At 40.9% G+C, this 19,546-nt stretch overlaps 1 protein-coding gene across 2 annotated transcripts; it reads right to left on the minus strand.

The window, feature by feature from the left end:
• Window positions 1-11,924: 11,924 nt before the first annotated feature.
• LOC136687655 (uncharacterized) lies at window positions 11,925-18,927 on the minus strand. Of its 2 annotated transcripts, XM_066662168.1 has the most exons (8): window positions 18,870-18,927; window positions 18,657-18,777; window positions 14,144-14,233; window positions 13,960-13,995; window positions 13,312-13,448; window positions 13,006-13,053; window positions 12,548-12,749; window positions 11,925-12,457 (listed from the first exon to the last, which is right to left on the minus strand). In XM_066662168.1, exons 1-8 carry the CDS (start codon window positions 18,888-18,890, stop codon window positions 12,147-12,149), a joined length of 966 nt encoding a protein of 321 aa, XP_066518265.1. In that variant the 5' UTR covers window positions 18,891-18,927; the 3' UTR covers window positions 11,925-12,146. The 2 variants fall into 2 exon arrangements, with proteins under 2 accessions (XP_066518265.1, XP_066518266.1); XM_066662169.1 differs by lacking the exons at window positions 18,657-18,777; window positions 18,870-18,927 and adding an exon at window positions 17,660-17,679.
• Window positions 18,928-19,546: the final 619 nt, after the last annotated feature.

Here is a 19,546-nt window from a genome sequence, read left to right on the forward strand (position 1 = left end):
ACTGCAGCTTTAAAAAAACAGAATTCCCAGATAAAACGAAATGCATGGTGTAGCGACCGGCTTGCGAGCTCCACATCCGTGTCTGGAGTCAGCGCGCTGAGCCACGTCTCTGTAAAAATCAGTCCGCCGCGTGCCCTGAGATCTCTGTGTATTGAGTCACTGCTTTACACCCTCCATCTTGTTATTGAATGACTGGATTTTTGCGAGAGACTTTGCTTGGACCCTACCCCCGTCAATAACAATAAAATAAATTTTAAAAAAAACAGCCGTCCACACTTACTTTCTTTCACGAAGCAGCCTACGTCTCATACACCTGTTACTATGGAAATACGTGGAACTACGGCGTACTGACTAGCACTTTCAGGATGCTACCGAACGTATTTAAACTTGTTCACAACTTCCTCTGATGTTAGGCTGTTTTTTACAGATGTATGAACGATTCGCACTGGCAATGAAAATGTGTTAGTAGAGATAAATAAATACATGTATAATATCTGTTTCAAGTGCCTGAATTTCCCTGGAAACTGCAGGGTCCTGATGTGTTGACTGAGCCACAAAGACAATTGTGTATCATAAAATATTTGCAAAGGAGCGCGATGTATTTGCGAGGGAACGCAATTGTGTTTGCAAGGGAATGCAAAATCAATAGTCTTTTTTATTTTCCCCCCAGTCCCTTTAGGGGCTCCATAGCTTTGAGACTAAAGGCACAACAAGTTAAACAGAGGAGAGATAATTTAAGTTTCTATTACTGTTTTTATGAACGTTCTCATGTTCTTGCATCATTGTTTAAATTTTCTCACACTCAATTGACTGAAATGGAGCCTTATAACTGACATTTATACAGTAAACATAATACATATTTTTTACTGTTTCATGTATGTGAAATATGAGATATGATCACAGTACGGAACAAAAGTAATCATACTGTTGAATATATTTTGATGGTGACATTTATTAAGTTCATGTGATATCAAAATGCTTTTTACTATGTCTGTCAAAGTAACTCACCGTACTCAAAATACTTTGTTGGATCACTGTAATTTTACGAGAAGTTGACACAACTCAAAAAGACTGTCGCAAAATGTTGCGTTGATTTGTTTTGTTGACCCAATGTTTTATTTTTTAGAGTGTACATTTTACATGACTATATGGACAAAATATTATTGTTCAATATTAAAAATAATAAATAGTGTTGAAATGGCCAATTGTTTTCATGGCTGTCTTGTAATAACTCACTGATTGCACTCACACATTCAATTGTATACATAACTGGATTTTTATTTAAACACCTTAATAAAAAAGCACTTGTAAACTCTGAAATATAGCCAATGGAACCCAAAAGGTAGGTATTACAAAATAGCTTATTAAATTAAACAATAATCCATTTCTGTGTAATAAAATAAACAAATACTCTGCAAAGTGCAAAACAGCAGCATTCAATGGTAGTGATTAAAACAACCACAACTGTCAACAAACATTTAACTGATTTTCTTCAACTATTTTTTGGAAGGCAGATGGGCATTCAGGAAAACCAAGTGTCTCAGCTTGGAGGGTTGGAGGGTTGGAGCTTGCTTGTTGTTCTCTGATTGGTTGAATGACATGCCTTAGAAAAAAATGGCTCGGTCTTAGACGGGAAACGGCTCTCATTGTTCACTTACAAGAACCGGATCGTTCGCAACCGACACATCACTACTCCTTGTACTCCTTGTAGAGAACCACTTTTATAGACCTGGACGAGGCTGGCTTCAACCTTTCAAAATACAGAAGGCGTGGTGGAATCATCATTGGCCAAAGGGCTACCACTGATGTGCCAGGCCAACGGGGAGGAAACACCACCATGTGTGCTGCTATGTCAGAGAATGGCATTCTTACACTTATTCCCATTATAGGGCCCTACAACACACAGCACCTCGTCACATTCTTGGACACACTCTACAGGGGCCTCATCCTTGATCATGAGGGAGACGTGATGCACGAGGATTTGCCCAAATATGTGGTCATTTCACAGCTCTAACCGTCTAACACCATCAGGCAGTGGTTTGCTGTTCATCACAGAACACTGATGGAACTCCTTCCCCCAGCTCCACGTTCCTTAACCCAACTGAGGAGCTCTTCTCTGCCTAGAGATGGAAGGTGTTCGATCACCAGCCGCACACACACAGATGAACCTGCTGACTGCCGTGGATGCAGCTTGTGAGAATTTCACAGCAGATGCCTGCAGAGGCTGGATTAGACACTTCCAGGAGATTCTTACCATGGTGCATTGCAGGAGAAGATATCCAGTGTGACGTGGATGAAAACAAGTGCGTTGAGTGCTGCCAGAGTCCCTGGTGTGTTCTCCCTGTGTCCACATGGGTTTCCTCCGGGTGCTCCGGTTTCCTCCCACAGTCCAAAAACACACGTTGTTAGGTGGATTGCTGACTCAGAAGTGTGTAAGTGAATGTGTGAGTATGTGTGTTGCCCTGTGAAGGACTGTCACCACCTCCAGGGTGTGTTCCCGCCTTGATTCCAGGTAAGCTCTGGACCCACCGTGACCCTGAACTGGATAAGGGTTACAGACAATGAATGAATGCTCCTAAAGCTTCAATGTGTGGAGAGAGATTAGTCTCAAAATACTGTACAAATGTGTAAAGGTTAATCCACAAATTAAACACAAATATGTTTCACTGTTCACCAATGAATACATCACACTCTGTGTCTCACAGTCTGCAGTTTGTACAAATACAGTTACATTCATAAACACATGTGTTTGGTTTTCATAGATATATCACAATTTAATATGAAAATAAATACATTTGTTTAAATTTACATTGAATATATTTGTAAAGTCGAAGTCTTGAATTAAAATTTATTTGTAAATTGTAGAATCTGCGTTTGTGAATCAAGTCACTCACGTGTTTTCCGTGACGTGCATTTGTTAATTTCCTCTCCTGGATTTTTGGATTTTGAGACTTTCCTTTCACATTTCACCCGATCCACACACAGCAGCCTGATCCACAAATGTGACCAGCAGAGCAAGTCACCGCTAGGTGGCACTGTTGTTCTCCCCAGTGTCTCAGGACTGACCTGTTGCTCTCAGGGCCGCAGCAAGACAACCCCCTTTAGGTGAGAATATGACTCCATTGGCTGCTGCAGTAAATGATAGACAGCTAACTCTGGCTGCTGAATGGCTAAAGTGATGACCAACGAGAAGCGCATATTCTGTTTAGGAGCCTAAACAACAGTGCCACCCAGTGGTGGCTTGTTCTCATTTTGGCCTTGTTTGTGGGTCAGGCTGCTGTGTGTGGAGCGCATGAAATGCGAGAGGAAAGTCTCAAAATAACCATGACTCTGAACTGGATAAGCGATTACAGATAATGGATGGATGAAAGAATGAATGAAAGCCTCAAAATCCAAAAACCTGCGAGAGGAAATGAACAAATGCACGTCACGGAAAACACGTGAGTGACTTGATTCACAAACGCAGATTCTACATTTTACAAATAAATTTTAAATTCGAGACTTCTACTTTACAATTATATTCAATGTAAATTTAAACAAATGTATTTATTTTCGTATAAAATTGTGATATATCTATGAAAACCAAACACATGTGTTTATGAATGTAACTGTATTTGTACAAACTGCAGACTGTGAGACACAGAGTGTGATGTATTCATTGGTGAACAGTGAAACATATCTGTGACTTGTGTTTAATTTGTGGATTAACATTTACACATTTGTAAAGTATTTTGAGACTAATCTCTCTCCATATCAATGTGTCTTAATCCACCCATCACTAGTAATATTTAGAGAGAAGAGATATACACTTTCTGCCACAGACTTTCTCTCCCTGTTCATTTAGAAAAGTGCTACCTGTCGATCAGAGGCACTTACCGGTTCTGCACATACTCACACACACACACACATTTATGACGTTTTCATGTTTTCCTCGGGTGTATTATAGAGTTTTAGACTCAAACCCACACCCTACAGGACCCTGGAGCTTTGACTTAGACATTACCTGCTGCTCCACCCAGATGCTCACATAAAACACTTATAATAATTAAAATAAAACAAGAAAAAAAAACAATTCATCTCCCAGCAAAACACACTTCACACCAAAGTTTTATTAAAATTTTGAAAAATCACAAAGAATTAGAAATAGAAACCACAGTAGAACGTAACGAGACAGAAAAACAGCAAGAAATGTTTTAAACTCAAACCACAGCCACAGACACGACCCGAGACACTCGGACTGAAAGCTTGTGACACTCGGACTGAAAGCTACAGATGTGGAGAGAGGAGATACAAGGTTCTGATCCGACAGCGAGGAAGGGTCTGGTCCAGCTGAACTCAGGAAGATCAGATATAGATCAGACGTAGCAGAGACACAGAGAGTGGAACGAGGAGAGGAGGGAACGTCTTCAGGAAGGGAACAGGCTCGGCTGAAGATGCAGTGGTCTCAGGGTCCATGAGCAGAGGTGAGGGGGGTCTGTTACAGGGGTCTCAGCTTCCTCAAGGGTCGGGATGTCAAAATAACGAAAGTCATAGTCTAACCAGTGGTTAAAGAGATCGTCTTTCTCACTATGATGGTGTATGAAGGTGAGAACTTCTGGATGATCAGTGGTGTTCACCGTGGTGTGAAGAGATGTTCCAGGAGTACTTCCGTCTTCTGAAATAAACATTGAGGTCATAATATTCATTGACAAACTTAAATAAAGCCTTGATTTCAAAAAGAACTCTTAAGTGATTCTGACTCACCTTTGTGATCAAACCAATCAAAATCTCTCTCCCTCTCCCCGAGGTAAAAAGGCCAATTTAAATCATCCCCTCTCCATCTTCTATGGGGTCTCGTGGCACACACCCAGCCCTCCACGCTCCCTGCGTGTCCTGAGTCTGACTCTTCTGGGTCTTGAGGACATGGATACAGCATCCCCTTCAGGTTCCCGTCTTTGATCAGCTCCTGAGGAAAGACACAACATTTAGTTGCTTCTTCGTTGACAGAATCTTCACTGTCAGCTGCAGAAGTGCCCTACACCGCTGTGAGTGTTTACACATGTGTACTGGTGTGTCTGCCCCAGTCTGCAGTTACTGCACTAGCAATTACCACACTACAAAGATCTTCCTCTACACTACTTCAGAGGCATCCTGCTGAGGTCGTGAACAGTGATTCAACACTTCTGTAGAGTTTAGAGGAGTCTGTGGTGAGAGATGTTCATGTCTGCTGTAAATCTTACAGTGTTCATCCACAGCTTCTTCCCCTTCACCCGCAGCAGTATCCAGTCCTGTACACACACACACACACACAGTTCAGAAACTAAAGAAAACCCGTGTCACGGCCGAGGACCTGAGGATGGTTGGTCTTTGGCGTTGGTACAGTGTTTGACTGTGAAGCGTTGCCTGCACAAACACCTTCTGCACCATCTCCTCGGACCACAGCTCCATGTCCCACAATCAGCAGTGACCTGTGGGTAAGGCCTACTGATACTTAACTATCTCATTTTAAAGTTATATCGACATGTTTTTCTCACTCACTCGGTTCTCGTGGGTAAGTTCTGCGATTTCTGAGTCCCTGTCGTTACAGAACTGGGTTGCATCAGAACAGCTTCCCTCGGCATCCCAGAATAAATAAAACATGTTGCCATGGAGATGCCACAGCTCCTCCCTTGGCTCTAGAACCCAAAACACACACAACTGAAGCACAGAGAGAAAAGAGGAATAAAAGGAAAGAAACTCAACTTTTTCTGAGATTGTTTGCTTCAATTTAAAATAATGAAGCTGGATTTTCAGAATTCAGAAAATATATAGTTTGTATTTGGTGTTTTGCTGTAATTTCACAGATGACCTCTATGGGGCAGTGACTCAGGAGATTTCAATTAAGAAATTTCAATTCTTATTTTAAAATGTGAGTTTCTTTGTGGTGAATGGACCAATAAATACTAACAAATCACTGAAAGTGAAAATTAATTCAATGTTTATTAATTTGTGTTTCTCCTGAAAAAAGTACAATTTAGGAAATAGGAGGGTTTAGAAAATGAATTTTAATTCTGAACGGTAGAATAAATAATTCATTGTAAACCCACCGTGATTCACAGGATGATTTCTCATTTTTGGATTTTCACGAATTTCTCTTTTGATCTGATGTGAAATAAACTAATCTGGGTCTGTGTGTGGTTCTCTCACCAGAGCTGATGCTTTGATCTTTTCTTCCAGCTGAAACTTCAGAGAGAAACAGAGAATTAAAAAAGAAAAAGTTACTTTAATGTGTTTTTAAAGAAATACAAAATATTTTTACTGAAGATTCCGATCAGGATCAATACGACGATCAATAAGTTAAGACTTACTGAAGATTCCAATCAGGATCAATATGACGATCAATAACAGGGTGTTGAAGGTCAGCAGCACCATCAGTGACCTGCTGCTCCTCAGGGCACATCATTGGCCAAAGGGCTACCACTGATGACACACACACATATACACACACATACACACACACACACACACATATACACACACATACACAAACACACATTTTTTTCATATAATGTCAAACTGTCGATGGATGATTTTTATAAAGCAGTGAATTTTACTGAAATTAAAGGCGACAATTGAACCTCATCTCATTTCCTCAGTTTTTAAACTGAATCTGACGGTGTTTCTGATAAAAATGACCTATTTGTGAATGTGTGAATGTGTGTGTGTGGGGGGGTTAAATATTAAAATATGTGAACGTGTTAAAGTCTGTGTCACTATTGGTTAGAAATAGATTTTCACAGTTTGACCGAGTGCATTAACACAGGTGTCATTTGTCCTTAGTCATTTGTCTGAAGTTATCTGTATATTTATAGGGTCAAATTTGATTAAAATACAAAATAAAGGTCTAAAAAACAGTTAACACTAGAACTACCAAACCGCTGCCACTTGGCAATTATACCTTTAAATCCCAAAGAACTGCCATTTGGCAGGTGTGAACAGCTCTTCTCACCTCCAGTGTTTTGTAAATGAGGCCATTACATTTGAAAGGAGACACTCTACTGCACTGCACACTCTTCTCTGCAGCAAGTTGGTGAACCCCCCCCCCCCCCCCCCCCCAAAAAAAAAGTCAACATTACCAGACATTTAGATTCAAGGTAGTTTTATTGGTATATGAACAGGAAAGAAACATTTTGCTTGGTTTCCCTGTACAATGAAATAGTAATAAAGGAAGTAATAAAAGATAAAATAAGCATGCAACAATATTATAACAAAAGTATTCATAAATAGAAATGTAAACTATACAGAAACATAAACTATGTTCTTCATGCCACACTGTGCCGTCTTTTACCGTCTCTGTCAGCCACTCGTGTGTCTCCATGTGACCTCTCTTTCCTGGAGGCGGTGAAGTCTCCTCATCTACAGGACCATATGTTTGAGATTTGATTAGTGAGAGGTTGAAATAATGTGAAATTGACACAAACATGGTATTTGAATTATAATTCCAAAACATCTGACGTATGCCTCCTTTGTGCTAATGTAGGATTGTTTTCACAGTGCAAAAAGTGGCATATTGATTAGTCAAAATAGCTGATATTTTGTAACATTATTTTAAGTAGTTTTTGTCTTTTGAAAAACTGCCAATAGGTAAAGATATTTTTAAATAAATTTATACAAAAAAACAACCCTCAGCTACTTGTAAAAAAGACATTTTTACTTAAACTTTTTAAAACCCAAAGTAAAAGAATCTTATCAGGACATTTTGTTTTGTTTTAAGTCAGAATACAAGTCAAAATTACTCAAATTAAAACAGAATAATATTCTTGATCAATTTTAACTTATCAAGATTGTACTTTTTGCAGTGTGTCTCTTCCAAAATCACAACAGCTATAACCAGTAAACAAAAATAGAAAATTTAGGAAATCTTACCAGAAGAGATTTCAGAGTCACCGCTCTGATCAGTAGTAATTTCTTCTCCATCGGAGTCACAGGGGTTGACATGGTTGAGAAACATGTCCAAAGCCTGCTCTGTACTGTAAACCTTTGCCATCTTTGCTTCTCGGTCAACAGAGTAAGTGAAATATGTGTGGTGATGTGGCTTTTTATCCACATGGAGGTGGACACATACATAATCGTTATCATCATCGTTCACGCTATCACCCACCACACCCATCCCTGTTCACTGTTACCAGGTACTGGCATATTTCCATCTAATGGCTGCAACAACAACATTTTTAAAATAAATATAGAACCCATCTCAGTTCCCTCCATTGTGTATATTTGTAATATTGTACTATAGTGAGAAATGTTTATTCTATTTTATTTCACTCAGCATGTAGCCAGATAGGCTATTTACTTTGGTGCAGTTTATTATATAAAGTTTATGCACTTTATTAACAAGTTTTCCAGTGTCTGCAGTCATCTTTCTCTTTATTCTAAAACTGACACATTATTTGAACTATAATTCCAAAACACCTCAAGTCTGCCTCCTTTGTACTAATTTTGGATTGTTTTCTCACTGATGATTGGTCAAAATAGCTAAATTTCAGATTTTAAGTAATTTTGTCTTTTGAAAAACTGCCTCCTTTGTGCTAATGTAGGATTGTTTTCACAGTGCAAAAAGTGGCATATTGATTAGTCAAAATAGCTCTGATATTTTGTAACCTTATTTTAAGTAGTTTTTGTCTTTTGAAAAAACTGCCAATAGGTATTTTTACATAAATTTATACAAAAAAACAACCCTCAACTAGTTGTAAATAAGACATTTTTACTAAAACTTTTTAAAACCCAAGTAAAAGTATCTTATCAAGACATTTTGTCTTGTTTTAAGTCAAAATATCTCACCCCATTGGCAATTTTTTTCTCTTGACAAGTAAATATGACTCTGTAAATAATCTCGCAGATTAAATACTATTTTTGAGCAATTTTTGCTTAACTGTTTTTTTTATTATTTATATTTCTCAAGGTTTTTGTAGGTTTCACATCAAATAATACTGCATTAGATCAACAAATATAAACTAAAAAGCTTAAATAATTCTTTATTGTGTGAATTCTAAATAAACAAGCATTATTTCATCATATTTTTGAAAGATTATAATAATAATTGTTATTATTATCAGCAGCTGAGAAAACTGCCAAAGTACTAAAATATTTTTTATTTGTTGAGACTGTTGCCCTGAACTAAACTCCTGAAAGTCTGTGCCTGCTGTGACTGTCAGAGCTTTATCAGTCAACACAGTTCACACTATCACCCATCCCCCCTGTTTTAGCACCTAGTAGTGGCTTAATGTACATAACAAAAGGTGGCCTAATGTGATGCAAATTACCTCAGCACTGCCATTTGGCAGCCTCTGGTAGAAAAAGGGGTTATATGAAAATCCTGGTAGTTCTAGTATCTAGAGTCAAGAGAACCACTCCACACTTTTATAGACCTGGATGGGGCTGGCTTCAACCTTCCAAAATACAGAAGGCGTGGTGGAAACATCATTGGCCAAAGGGCTACCACTGATGTGCCAGGCCAACGGGGAGGAAACACCACAATGTGTGCTGCTATGTCAGAGAATGGCATTCTTACACTTATTCCCATTATAGGGCCCTACAACACACAGCACCTCGTCACATTCTTGGACACCCTCTAACGAAGCCTCATCCCTGATCATGAGGGAGAGATGATGCACGAGGATTTTCCCAAATATGTGGTCATTTCACCGCTCTAACCGTCTAACACCATCAGTCAGTGGTTTGCTGTTCATCACAGAACACTGATGGAACTCTTCCCCCCTGCTCCACGTTCCTGAACCCAACTGAGGAGCTCTTCTCTGCCTGGAGATGGAAGGTGTTCGATCACCAGCTGCACACACACAGATGAAACTGCTGACTGCCGTGGATGCAGCTTGTGAGAATTTCACAGCAGATGCCTGCAGATGACACTTCCAGGAGATTCTTTCCACGGTGCATTGCAGGAGAAGATATCCAGTGTGACGTGGATGAAAACATGTGACCGAACACAGAGGAGTGTCTGGACGTAGAAAAAAGAAAGCACTGTATTTCCTTAAGTTGTTGTCTCAGGTTGTTTTGAATGTTTAGAGTAAGTTTCTAATTTTGTAGTTTTTCCTTTGTGTTACAGAGTGCTGCCAGAGTCCCTGGTGTGTTTTCCCTGTGTCTGCTTGGGTTTCCACACACATATATACACATACACACACGCACACACACACACACACACACACACAAACACACACGCACACACACAAATACATACACATTTTTTTCATATTATGTCAAACTGTCGATGGATGATTTTTATAAAGCAGTGAATTTTACTGAAATTAAAGGCAACAATTGAACCTCATCTCATTTCCTCAGTTTTTAAACTGAATATGACGGTGTTTCTGATAAAAATGACCTATGTGTGAATGTGTGTGTGTGTGTGTGTGGGTTAAATATGAAAATGTGTGAACGTGTTAAAGTCTGTATCACTATTGGTTATAAATAGATTTTCACAGTTTGACCGAGTGCATTAACACGTGTCATTTGTCCTTAGTCATTTGTCTGAAGTTATCTGTATATTTATAGGGTCAAATTTGATTAAAATACAAAATAAAGGTCTAAAAAACAGTTAATTCATTGTCTGTAGCCCTTATCCAGTTCAAGGCGGCGGTGGGTCCAGAGCCTAACTGGAATCACTGGGCACAAGGCAGGAACACACCCTGGAGGGAGCACCAGTCCTTTACAGAGTGACACACACTCACACATTCACTCACACACTCACACCTACGGACACTTTTGAGTCTCAAATCCACCTACCAACATGTGTTTTTGGACCGTGGGAGGAAACCACGCAGACACAAAGAGGACACACCACACTCCTCACAGACAGTCACCCGGAGGAAACCCACACAGACACAGTGTTACGATTTCACAGATGGCGGATTGACGGAGGTGGACGCAAATGCTAATACACATATACTTTAATCTAACAAAACAAAGAAACAACACAACATAACTAGGAACATAGCAAAACCAAACAAGAACAAGACTAGGAACTTGGCAAAACAATACCATACAATACAACCTGACTCAGGGAGTGAAACGATAGCGAGAATGACACAAAACAACCTGACTGGGAAACAAACAATACAATAACGATACCAGGAAGTGACACAAGGGGACATAAATACATCAACAGACGAGACACACCTGAAACGGATAACGAGGGTAAAGGACAAGGAGGCGGAACAAAGGCGGGACATGGGCAGAGACAAGGACAAATAAACAGAGCCATGAGCACATGGCTAGAAAAACAAACACAGGACGTTACGCACAGGGAGAACACACCACACTCCTCACAGACAGTCACCCGGAGGAAACCTACACAGACACAGGGAGAACACACCACACTCCTCGCAGACAGTCACCCGGAGGAAACCCACGCAGACACAGGGAGAACACACCACACTCCTCACAGACAGTCACCCGGAGGAAACCCACGCAGACACAGGGAGAACACACCACACTCCTCATAGACAGTCACCCGGAGGAAACCCACGCAGACACAGGGAAAACACACCACACACCTCACAGACAGTCACCCGGAGGAAACCTACACAGACACAGGGAGAACACACCACACTCCTCGCAGACAGTCACCCAGAGGAAACCCACGCAGACACAGGGAGAACACACCACACACCCCACAGACAGTCACCCGGAGGAAACCCACGCAGACAAAGGGAGAACACACCACACTCCTCACAGACAGTCACCCAGATTGGGACTCAAACCCACACTCTACAGGACCCTGGAGCTTTGACTGAGACATTACCTGCTGCTCCACCCAGATGCTCACATAAAACACTTATAATAATTAAAATAAAACAAGAAAAAAACAATTCATCTCCCAGCAAAACACACTGCACACCAAAGTTTTATTAAAATTTTGAAAAATCACAAAGAATTAGAAATAGAAACCACAAATAGAAACCACAGTAGAACGTAACGAGACAGAAAAACAGCACAGTCTCAGCAGGAAATGTTTTAAACTCAAACCACAGCCACGACCCGAGACACTCGGACTGAAAGCTCTGATAAGAACTCACACTCAAATCTACGGCCATTTACAGATGTGGAGAGAGGAGATACAAGGTTCTGATCCGACAGCGAGGAAGGGTCTGGTCCAGCTGAACTCAGGAAGATCAGATATAGATCAGACGCAGCAGAGACACAGAGAGTGGAACGAGGAGAGGAGGGAACGTCTTCAGGAAGGGAACAGGCTCGGCTGAAGATGCAGTGGTCTCAGGGTCCATGAGCAGAGGTGAGGGGGGGTCTGTTACAGGGGTCTCAGCTTCCTCAAGGGTCGGGATGTCAAAATAACGAAAGTCATAGTCTAACCAGTGGTTAAAGAGATCGTCTTTCTCACTATGATGGTGTATGAAGGTGAGAACTTCTGGATGATCAGTGGTGTTCACCGTGGTGTGAAGAGATGTTCCAGGAGTACTTCCGTCTTCTGAAATGAACATCGAGGTCATAATATTCATTGACAAACTTAAATAAAGCCTTGATTTCAAAAAAGAACTCTTAAGTGATTCTGACTCACCTTTGTGATCAAACCAATCAAAATCTCTCTCCCTCTCCCCGAGGTAAAAAGGCCAATTTAAACCATCCCCCCTCCATCTTCTATGGGGTCTGGTGGCACACACCCAGCCCTCCACGCTCCCTGCGTGTCCTGAGTCTGACTCTTCTGGGTCTTGAGGACATGGATACAGCATCTCCTTCAGGTTCCCGTCTTTGATCAGCTCCTGAGGAAAGACACAACATTCAGTTGCTTCTTCGTTGACAGAATCTTCACTGTCAGCTGCTCTGAGTGTTTACACTTGTGTACTGGTGTGTCTGCCCCACTCTGCAGTTACTGCACTAGCAATTACAACACTACAAAGATCTTCCTCTACACTACTTCAGAGGCATCCTGCTGAGGTCGTGAACAGTGATTCAACACTTCTGTAGAGTTTAGAGGAGTCTGTGGTGAGAGATGTTCATGTCTGCTGTAAATCTTACAGTGTTCATCCACAGCTTCTTCCCCTTCACCCGCAGCAGTATCCAGTCCTGTACACACACACACACACACACACACACAGTTCAGAAACTAAAGAAAACCCGTGTCACGGCCGAGGACCTGAGGATGGTTGGTCTTTGGCGTTGGTACAGTGTTTGACTGTGAAGCGTTGCCTGCACAAACACCTTCTGCACCATCTCCTCGGACCACAGCTCCGTGTCCCACAATCAGCAGTGACCTGTGGGTAAGGCCTACTGATACTTAACTATCTCATTTTAAAGTTATATCGACATGTTTTTCTCACTCACTCGGTTCTCGTGGGTAAGTTCTGCGATTTCTGAGTCCCTGTCGTTACAGAACTGGGTTGCATCAGAACAGCTTCCCTCGGCATCCCAGAATAAATAAAACATGTTGCCATGGAGATGCCACAGCTCCTCCCTTGGCTCTAGAACCCAAAACACACACAACTCAAGCACAGAGAGAAAAGAGGAATAAAAGGAAAGAAACTCAACTTTTTCTGAGATTGTTTGCTTCAATTTAAAATAATGAAGCTGGATTTTCAGAATTCAGAAAATATATAGTTTGTATTTGGTGTTTTGCTGTAATTTCACAGATGACCTCTATGGGGCAGTGACTCAGGAGATTTCAATTAAGAAATTTCAATTCTTATTTTAAAATGTGAGTTTCTTTGTGGTGAATGGACCAATAAATACTAACAAATCACTGAAAGTGAAAATTAATTCAATGTTTATTAATTTGTGTTTCTCCTGAAAAAAGTACAATTTAGGAAATAGGAGGGTTTAGAAAATGAATTTTAATTCTGAACGGTAGAATAAATAATTCAATGTAAACCCACCGTGATTCACAGGATGATTTCTCATTTTTGGATTTTCACGAATTTCTCTTTTGATCTGATGTGAAATAAACTAATCTGGGTCTGTGTGTGGTTCTCTCACCAGAGCTGATGCTTTGATCTTTTCTTCCAGCTGAAACTTCAGAGAGAAACAGAGAAGAGAAAGAGAAGAGAGAGAAGAGAATAAAAAGAAAAAGTTACTTTAATGTGTTTTTAAAGAAATACAAAAGATTTTTACTGAAGATTCCGATCAGGATCAATACGACAATCAATAAGTTAAGACTTACTGAAGATTCCAATCAGGATCAATATGACGATCAATAACAGGGTGTTGAAGGTCAGCAGCACCATCAGTGACCTGCTGCTCCTCAGGGCTCCTGTTCCACACACAGGATTACAGCAGCGTTAGAGACAGAACCTCACTCTGCTGAAGGGTCTAGATAATAGGCTGTTTTCTAGATAACCGTTCTCACTGTGTTTCAGATGTGTTCTGTATATAAAGCAATGCAGAGGTGGTGTTGTTGTCTTTGGGGTGGCAGGGTGGTGTCGAGAAGTGGCCACAGTGTGTTATTAATGTTCTTTAAAACTTTACTAATAACTGGATTCATTTTCTATACACAGTTACGCACACTGATAGGTAGTCTTGTATTTTCCATAATTTTTAGACTCAAGTAAGTTAACATTTAAAATAAGAAATAATTAGATTTTATAAAGTTAAAGTGTTTAAAGTAATTTTATAAAGTTAAGGCTGAGAGTCTGATTCTCTAAACAAAACCACACTGTTCTGTCTTTCTCTATATTCATTCAAAACTAAATATATCACACTGACAAGTAGCTTGGAGATTTTCCTAAAAATATAAAGGATACAAATTGTTATAAAATATAACTTTTAAAATATATAAATAAATATGAAAGGTAATAATAATAAAAAAAAAGTTAAAGCTGGCGACGCCAGCGTAAACAAAGACGAGGTAAGCGTGGTGGCTTACGTGCTAAGCTAAGGCTAAACCCACACCGGCCAGCATTACCTAGCGTTTTTCTCGCGAATGTTTGCTCGCTGCCGGGTAAGCTGGATGAATTAAAAATCTGAACACTCACACAGAGCTGGCTCAGGGACTGTAATGTAATGTTCTTCACGTGAAATGGAGGGACGAACGCTGTTCAGAGCTGACCGGTCAAGCGTGACTACGGGCAAGACCCGCGGTGGAGGAAACTGTATCTACTTAAACAAAGCGTGGTGCACGGACTCTGTTGTTGTGGAAACTCACTGCTCTGCAGACCTGGAGTTCCTGATCATTAAATGCAGACCCTTCTACCTGCCCCGTGAGTTCAGCTGTATTGTTTCAGCCGTAGTCTACGTGCCTCCTGACGCTAACGCTAACTCGGCTATGGAGTGTCTCTGTGCTTCTATCACCAAATTGTAAAATACACACCCGGACGGAGCTTTTATTGTATCAGGAGATTTCAACCACTCTGATTTAAAATCTGGACTACCAAAATTTTTTCAGAATGTCTCCTGCACCACAAGAGGACAAAAAACTTTGGACAAAGTTTATACAAACATGGCAAATGCATACAAAACAACACCCCTCCCGCATCTTGGACTTTCCGATCATCTTTCTTTGTTCCTGCTTCCCAAATACACTCCAGTCATGCAGAGGATTAAGCCTTCAATCAGAACTGTAAAGATCTGGATGGACGGGGCTGACTCCTTCCTTCAGTAACAGTTCCAGCACACCGACTGGAGTGAGTATGCTGCCCGTGCCACCACAGGCTCACACATTCACTTGGACACCTACACTAACTCTGTCCTGAAACACATCAACAACTGTGTGGACAGAGTGACATCACAAAAGACAATAATAACATTCCCTAATTAGAAGCCCTGGATGAACAGAGAGCTTCGCACTCTGCTCAAAGCCAGAGATGCTGCCTTCAGATCAGGAGACCGGGAAGCATACTGCTTGGCCAGAGCTAACCTGAGGAGAGGAATAGCTATAGCCAAGCACTGCTACAAATGCCGGATTGAGGAGCACTTTACCTCCTCTGACCCTTGGCGTATGTGGCAGGGAATTCACACCCTGACTGACTATAAACCAGCCAACTCTGTTCCATCTACCAACAGTGCTTCACTCCCTGATGAGCTGAACAACTTCTACGCTCGGTTTGACCAGGGCAACAATATATCTCCAATAAACGATCCTCCACCAGACGACAACCCACTTGTACTTTCCACTTCGATGCTGTTCATCGATTTTAGTTCTGCATTCAACACAGTGATTCCGTCTATGCTGATATCCAAACTCAACCAACTGGGTATCAGCACATCACTCTGCCACTGGATTTTAGACTTCCTGTCTAACAGACCCCAATCTGTTAGATTAGGCAGCCTTCATTCATCAACCATCACCTTGAACACTGGCGTTCCACAAGGTTGTGTTCTGAGCCCGATTCTGTACTCTCTCTTCACCCATGACTGTGTACCTGCCTATGTTTCAAACACCATAGTCAAATTCGCAGATGACACCACGGTGATAGACCTGATTACAGATAATAATGAAACAGCCTACTGGGATGAAGTACAGCATCTGTCCTTGTGGTGCCACAACAATAACCTGGTACTAAACACGCTCAAAACAAAGGATATCATCATGGACTTCAGACAGACTAGGAACCAAGCTCACGCCCCCATTTACATCAACGGAACTGCAGTGGATCAGGTGCCCGGTTTCAAGTTCCTTGGTCTCCACATTTCCAATGATCTCACCTGGTCCTTGAACTCTTCCGTCCTCATAAAAAAGGCGCAGCAGCGCCTCTATTTTCTTCAGAGTCTGAAGAAAGCTCACTTGTGTCCCAGGATACTAGTGAACTTTTACCGCTGTACCATCGAGAGCATACTAACTAACTGCATCTCTGTATGGTACGGCAGTTGCTGTGCTGCAGACCGCAAAGCTCTCCAGGGGGTGGTAAAAACAGCACAGCGCATCATAGGCACCGAATTACCTACCATCGAGGACATCTACTATAAACGCTGCCTGGGCAGGGCAAGAAACATCGTCAAGGACATCACCCACCCGAATCATAGACTTTTCAGCCTTTTACCATCTGGCAGACATTACAGGAGCCTCCATTCCCACACTAACAGGCTTCGTAACAGTTTTTTTTTCCTGAGGCTGTTATCTGGATGAAGACTATTCAGGCACTTTAAACAAACATTGCACAATCATTACATTGCACCTTCTGTAAAGTTGTATTTAATTTATCCTTCAGTACTTAATGCATCATCTACACAATGTTACTTTGTTTACATGTTTTATATTTCAATATGTTTATATGGTTACTTTAACTACCATAATCATAATGTCATTTTACAACTGCACTTTATGTAAAATATGTAAATAATGTTATATATTGCACTTCTGGTTAGATGCTAACTACATTTCATTGGCCCTGTACTTGTACTCTGCACAATGACAATAAAGTTCAATCTAATCTAATCTAATCTAAAGCAAACGGAACAGACAGACAGACTAGAGACCTAAACAATATGACATGGGAAATTAAACAAAACGACAACGGAGAAACAGTGGAGAACTGTGGAGACAGACAGACTAGACTGAATAACAAGATAACTAAGAAACTACAACATGAAATGAGAAACAGCAGAGACAGACAGACTAATCCTAAACACAGAGCACTAAAGCAAACATGACAGACAGACTTAATAACATGACATAGGAAACGGCAGAGACAGACAGACCAGACTGAGTAACATGACATGGCAACAATGGAAGAGATACAACATGACCTGGGAATAGAAACGAATGACCGACAAACATACAGAGACAAAGGGACTTACATACACACAAGGACACCTGAGACTGATAATGAGGGGGCAGGACTACAAATGAGACATGGACGAGGAGGAGTAACAAAGGCAGGACATGGGCGGAGACATGGACAATAACAAACAGAGCCATGTGCTAAGAGAGCACATGGTGGGGAAAACAGACACGACAGGACAAGGGTGTGACACTTTGTGTTTAACCATCTACCAGTGTCAGTATTTAGAATTAGAGCTGGACGATACGGACAACATTGACATCACAATATATTTCTTAAATTTGATCGATACAATATAGTTCTGATATGGAAATGAATAATGAACAATTAAGAAAGACATTGTGATATAAATTTTGTCCATATCATCCAGCTCTAGCTTAAACCACTATTTATCTACTGTAACATTTGTGAATATTTTCTATTTGAAATCAGAAAAACACTTCACAAACGCCACTGATACATACTTTAATTTACTGTTGTGTTGTGTTTTCTTCTGTTGTGTTCTGTTGTATTGTGTTGTGTTGTGTTTGTTCTGTTGTGTTTCATTCTGTTGTGTTGTGTTTTCTTCTGTTGTGTTCTTTTGTATTGTGTTGTGTTTTATTCTGTTGTGTTGTGTTCTGTTGTGTTGTGTTCTGTTGTGTTCTTTTGTATTGTGTTGTGTTTTATTCTGTTGTGTTGTGTTGTGTTCTGTTGTATTGTGTTGTGTTGTGTTGTGTTGTGTTGTATTGTGTTGTGTTGTGTTGTGTTTTGTTTTGTTTTGTTGTGTTGTGTTTCATTCTGTTGTGTTGTGTTGTGTTGTGTTCGGTTGTATTGTGTTGTGTTGTATTGTGTTGTGTTGTGTTGTGTTTTGTTTTGTTCTGTTCTGTTCTGTTCTGTTCTGTTCTGTTGTGTTGGTCGGTGTTTGTACGGTGTGATGTCACCCTGTGTTGTATGTTCTGGAAAACTGTGTGTTCTCACCGTGTGGAGTGTGTGTCATCTTCACTGATGGAGGCGGCTGATTGAGAGTCTGATAAACGTCCTCAGTCTTCAGCCACTGAGAGGGTTCCACTCGGTTCCCTGTCTCCTCATATTCATTCATCTACACACACACACATTTTTTTGGAGAATGAGTTCGTGTTTCGTTCTGAAAACCAAACAGAACCTGGAGACGGACCACACCATGAATCATACCTTCACTGTCTCTCTGTCCATGTGTCTTCTGTCTTCGTCTTCTGTCTCTGTGCTGAGTGTGGTGTGGAACACAATGAGACACACTTCCTGAGGAGCTCAGTTTTGTTTCAGCGAGTTACAGTTCCTGTAAAGAGTTTCAAATTGGTCTTCAGTGAGCACAACAACAGAGCAACTGTGACAGTGGTTATTGTGGTTGGAGAAAACAGTCCTCACACGTGCAGGGGTATAAAACACACACTCACACACTGAACAGCGCTGTAGCGTTTGTAAAATAATGAAAAGCACCAAACAGATTAACCTTATTTGTGTCTTTGTGTGAAGCTACACACACAACAGTGACACGTGAAACTGCAATCGATCCATGGTTCTAATGGGGTTCTTGTGTGTGGAAGAGAAACAGAAAACGATGCCCTCCCCAGAAGAGCCCAGGATGGTTCCTGGGAACAGACTCGAGTATTTGGCCAAGTGTGAGCCTTAGCTGCAGGGCTGAGGTGTGCCTGAATGGGATATGTCTGTTTAACTGAAACATAACTTCTGAACTCAATGTAACTCCTTTCTGCTCTCAGCTTCTTCTTTACATCGATATAAATACTGTTTCCTGAGAAAAATATGGGTCAGAAGTTGTCTTCCTTCTTCTTTCCACACCACACTCCTGCTCCTAAGATGTTTGAAAGCCT

Source organism: Hoplias malabaricus, chromosome 2, assembly GCF_029633855.1.
Source record: "Hoplias malabaricus isolate fHopMal1 chromosome 2, fHopMal1.hap1, whole genome shotgun sequence".
Taxonomy (NCBI): Eukaryota; Metazoa; Chordata; class Actinopteri; order Characiformes; family Erythrinidae; genus Hoplias; species Hoplias malabaricus.

Coding starts and splice junctions, on each gene's coding strand:
- LOC136687655 (XM_066662168.1), bottom strand. CDS start 18,890: ATGGACAGAGAGACAGTGAAG. Junction 18,778..18,869: donor TGGACAGAGAGACAGTGAAG/GTATGATTCATG, acceptor GTGTGTGTGTAG/ATGAATGAATATGAGGAGAC. Junction 13,054..13,311: donor AACTTACCCACGAGAACCGA/GTGAGTGAGAAA, acceptor GTGTGTGTACAG/GACTGGATACTGCTGCGGGT.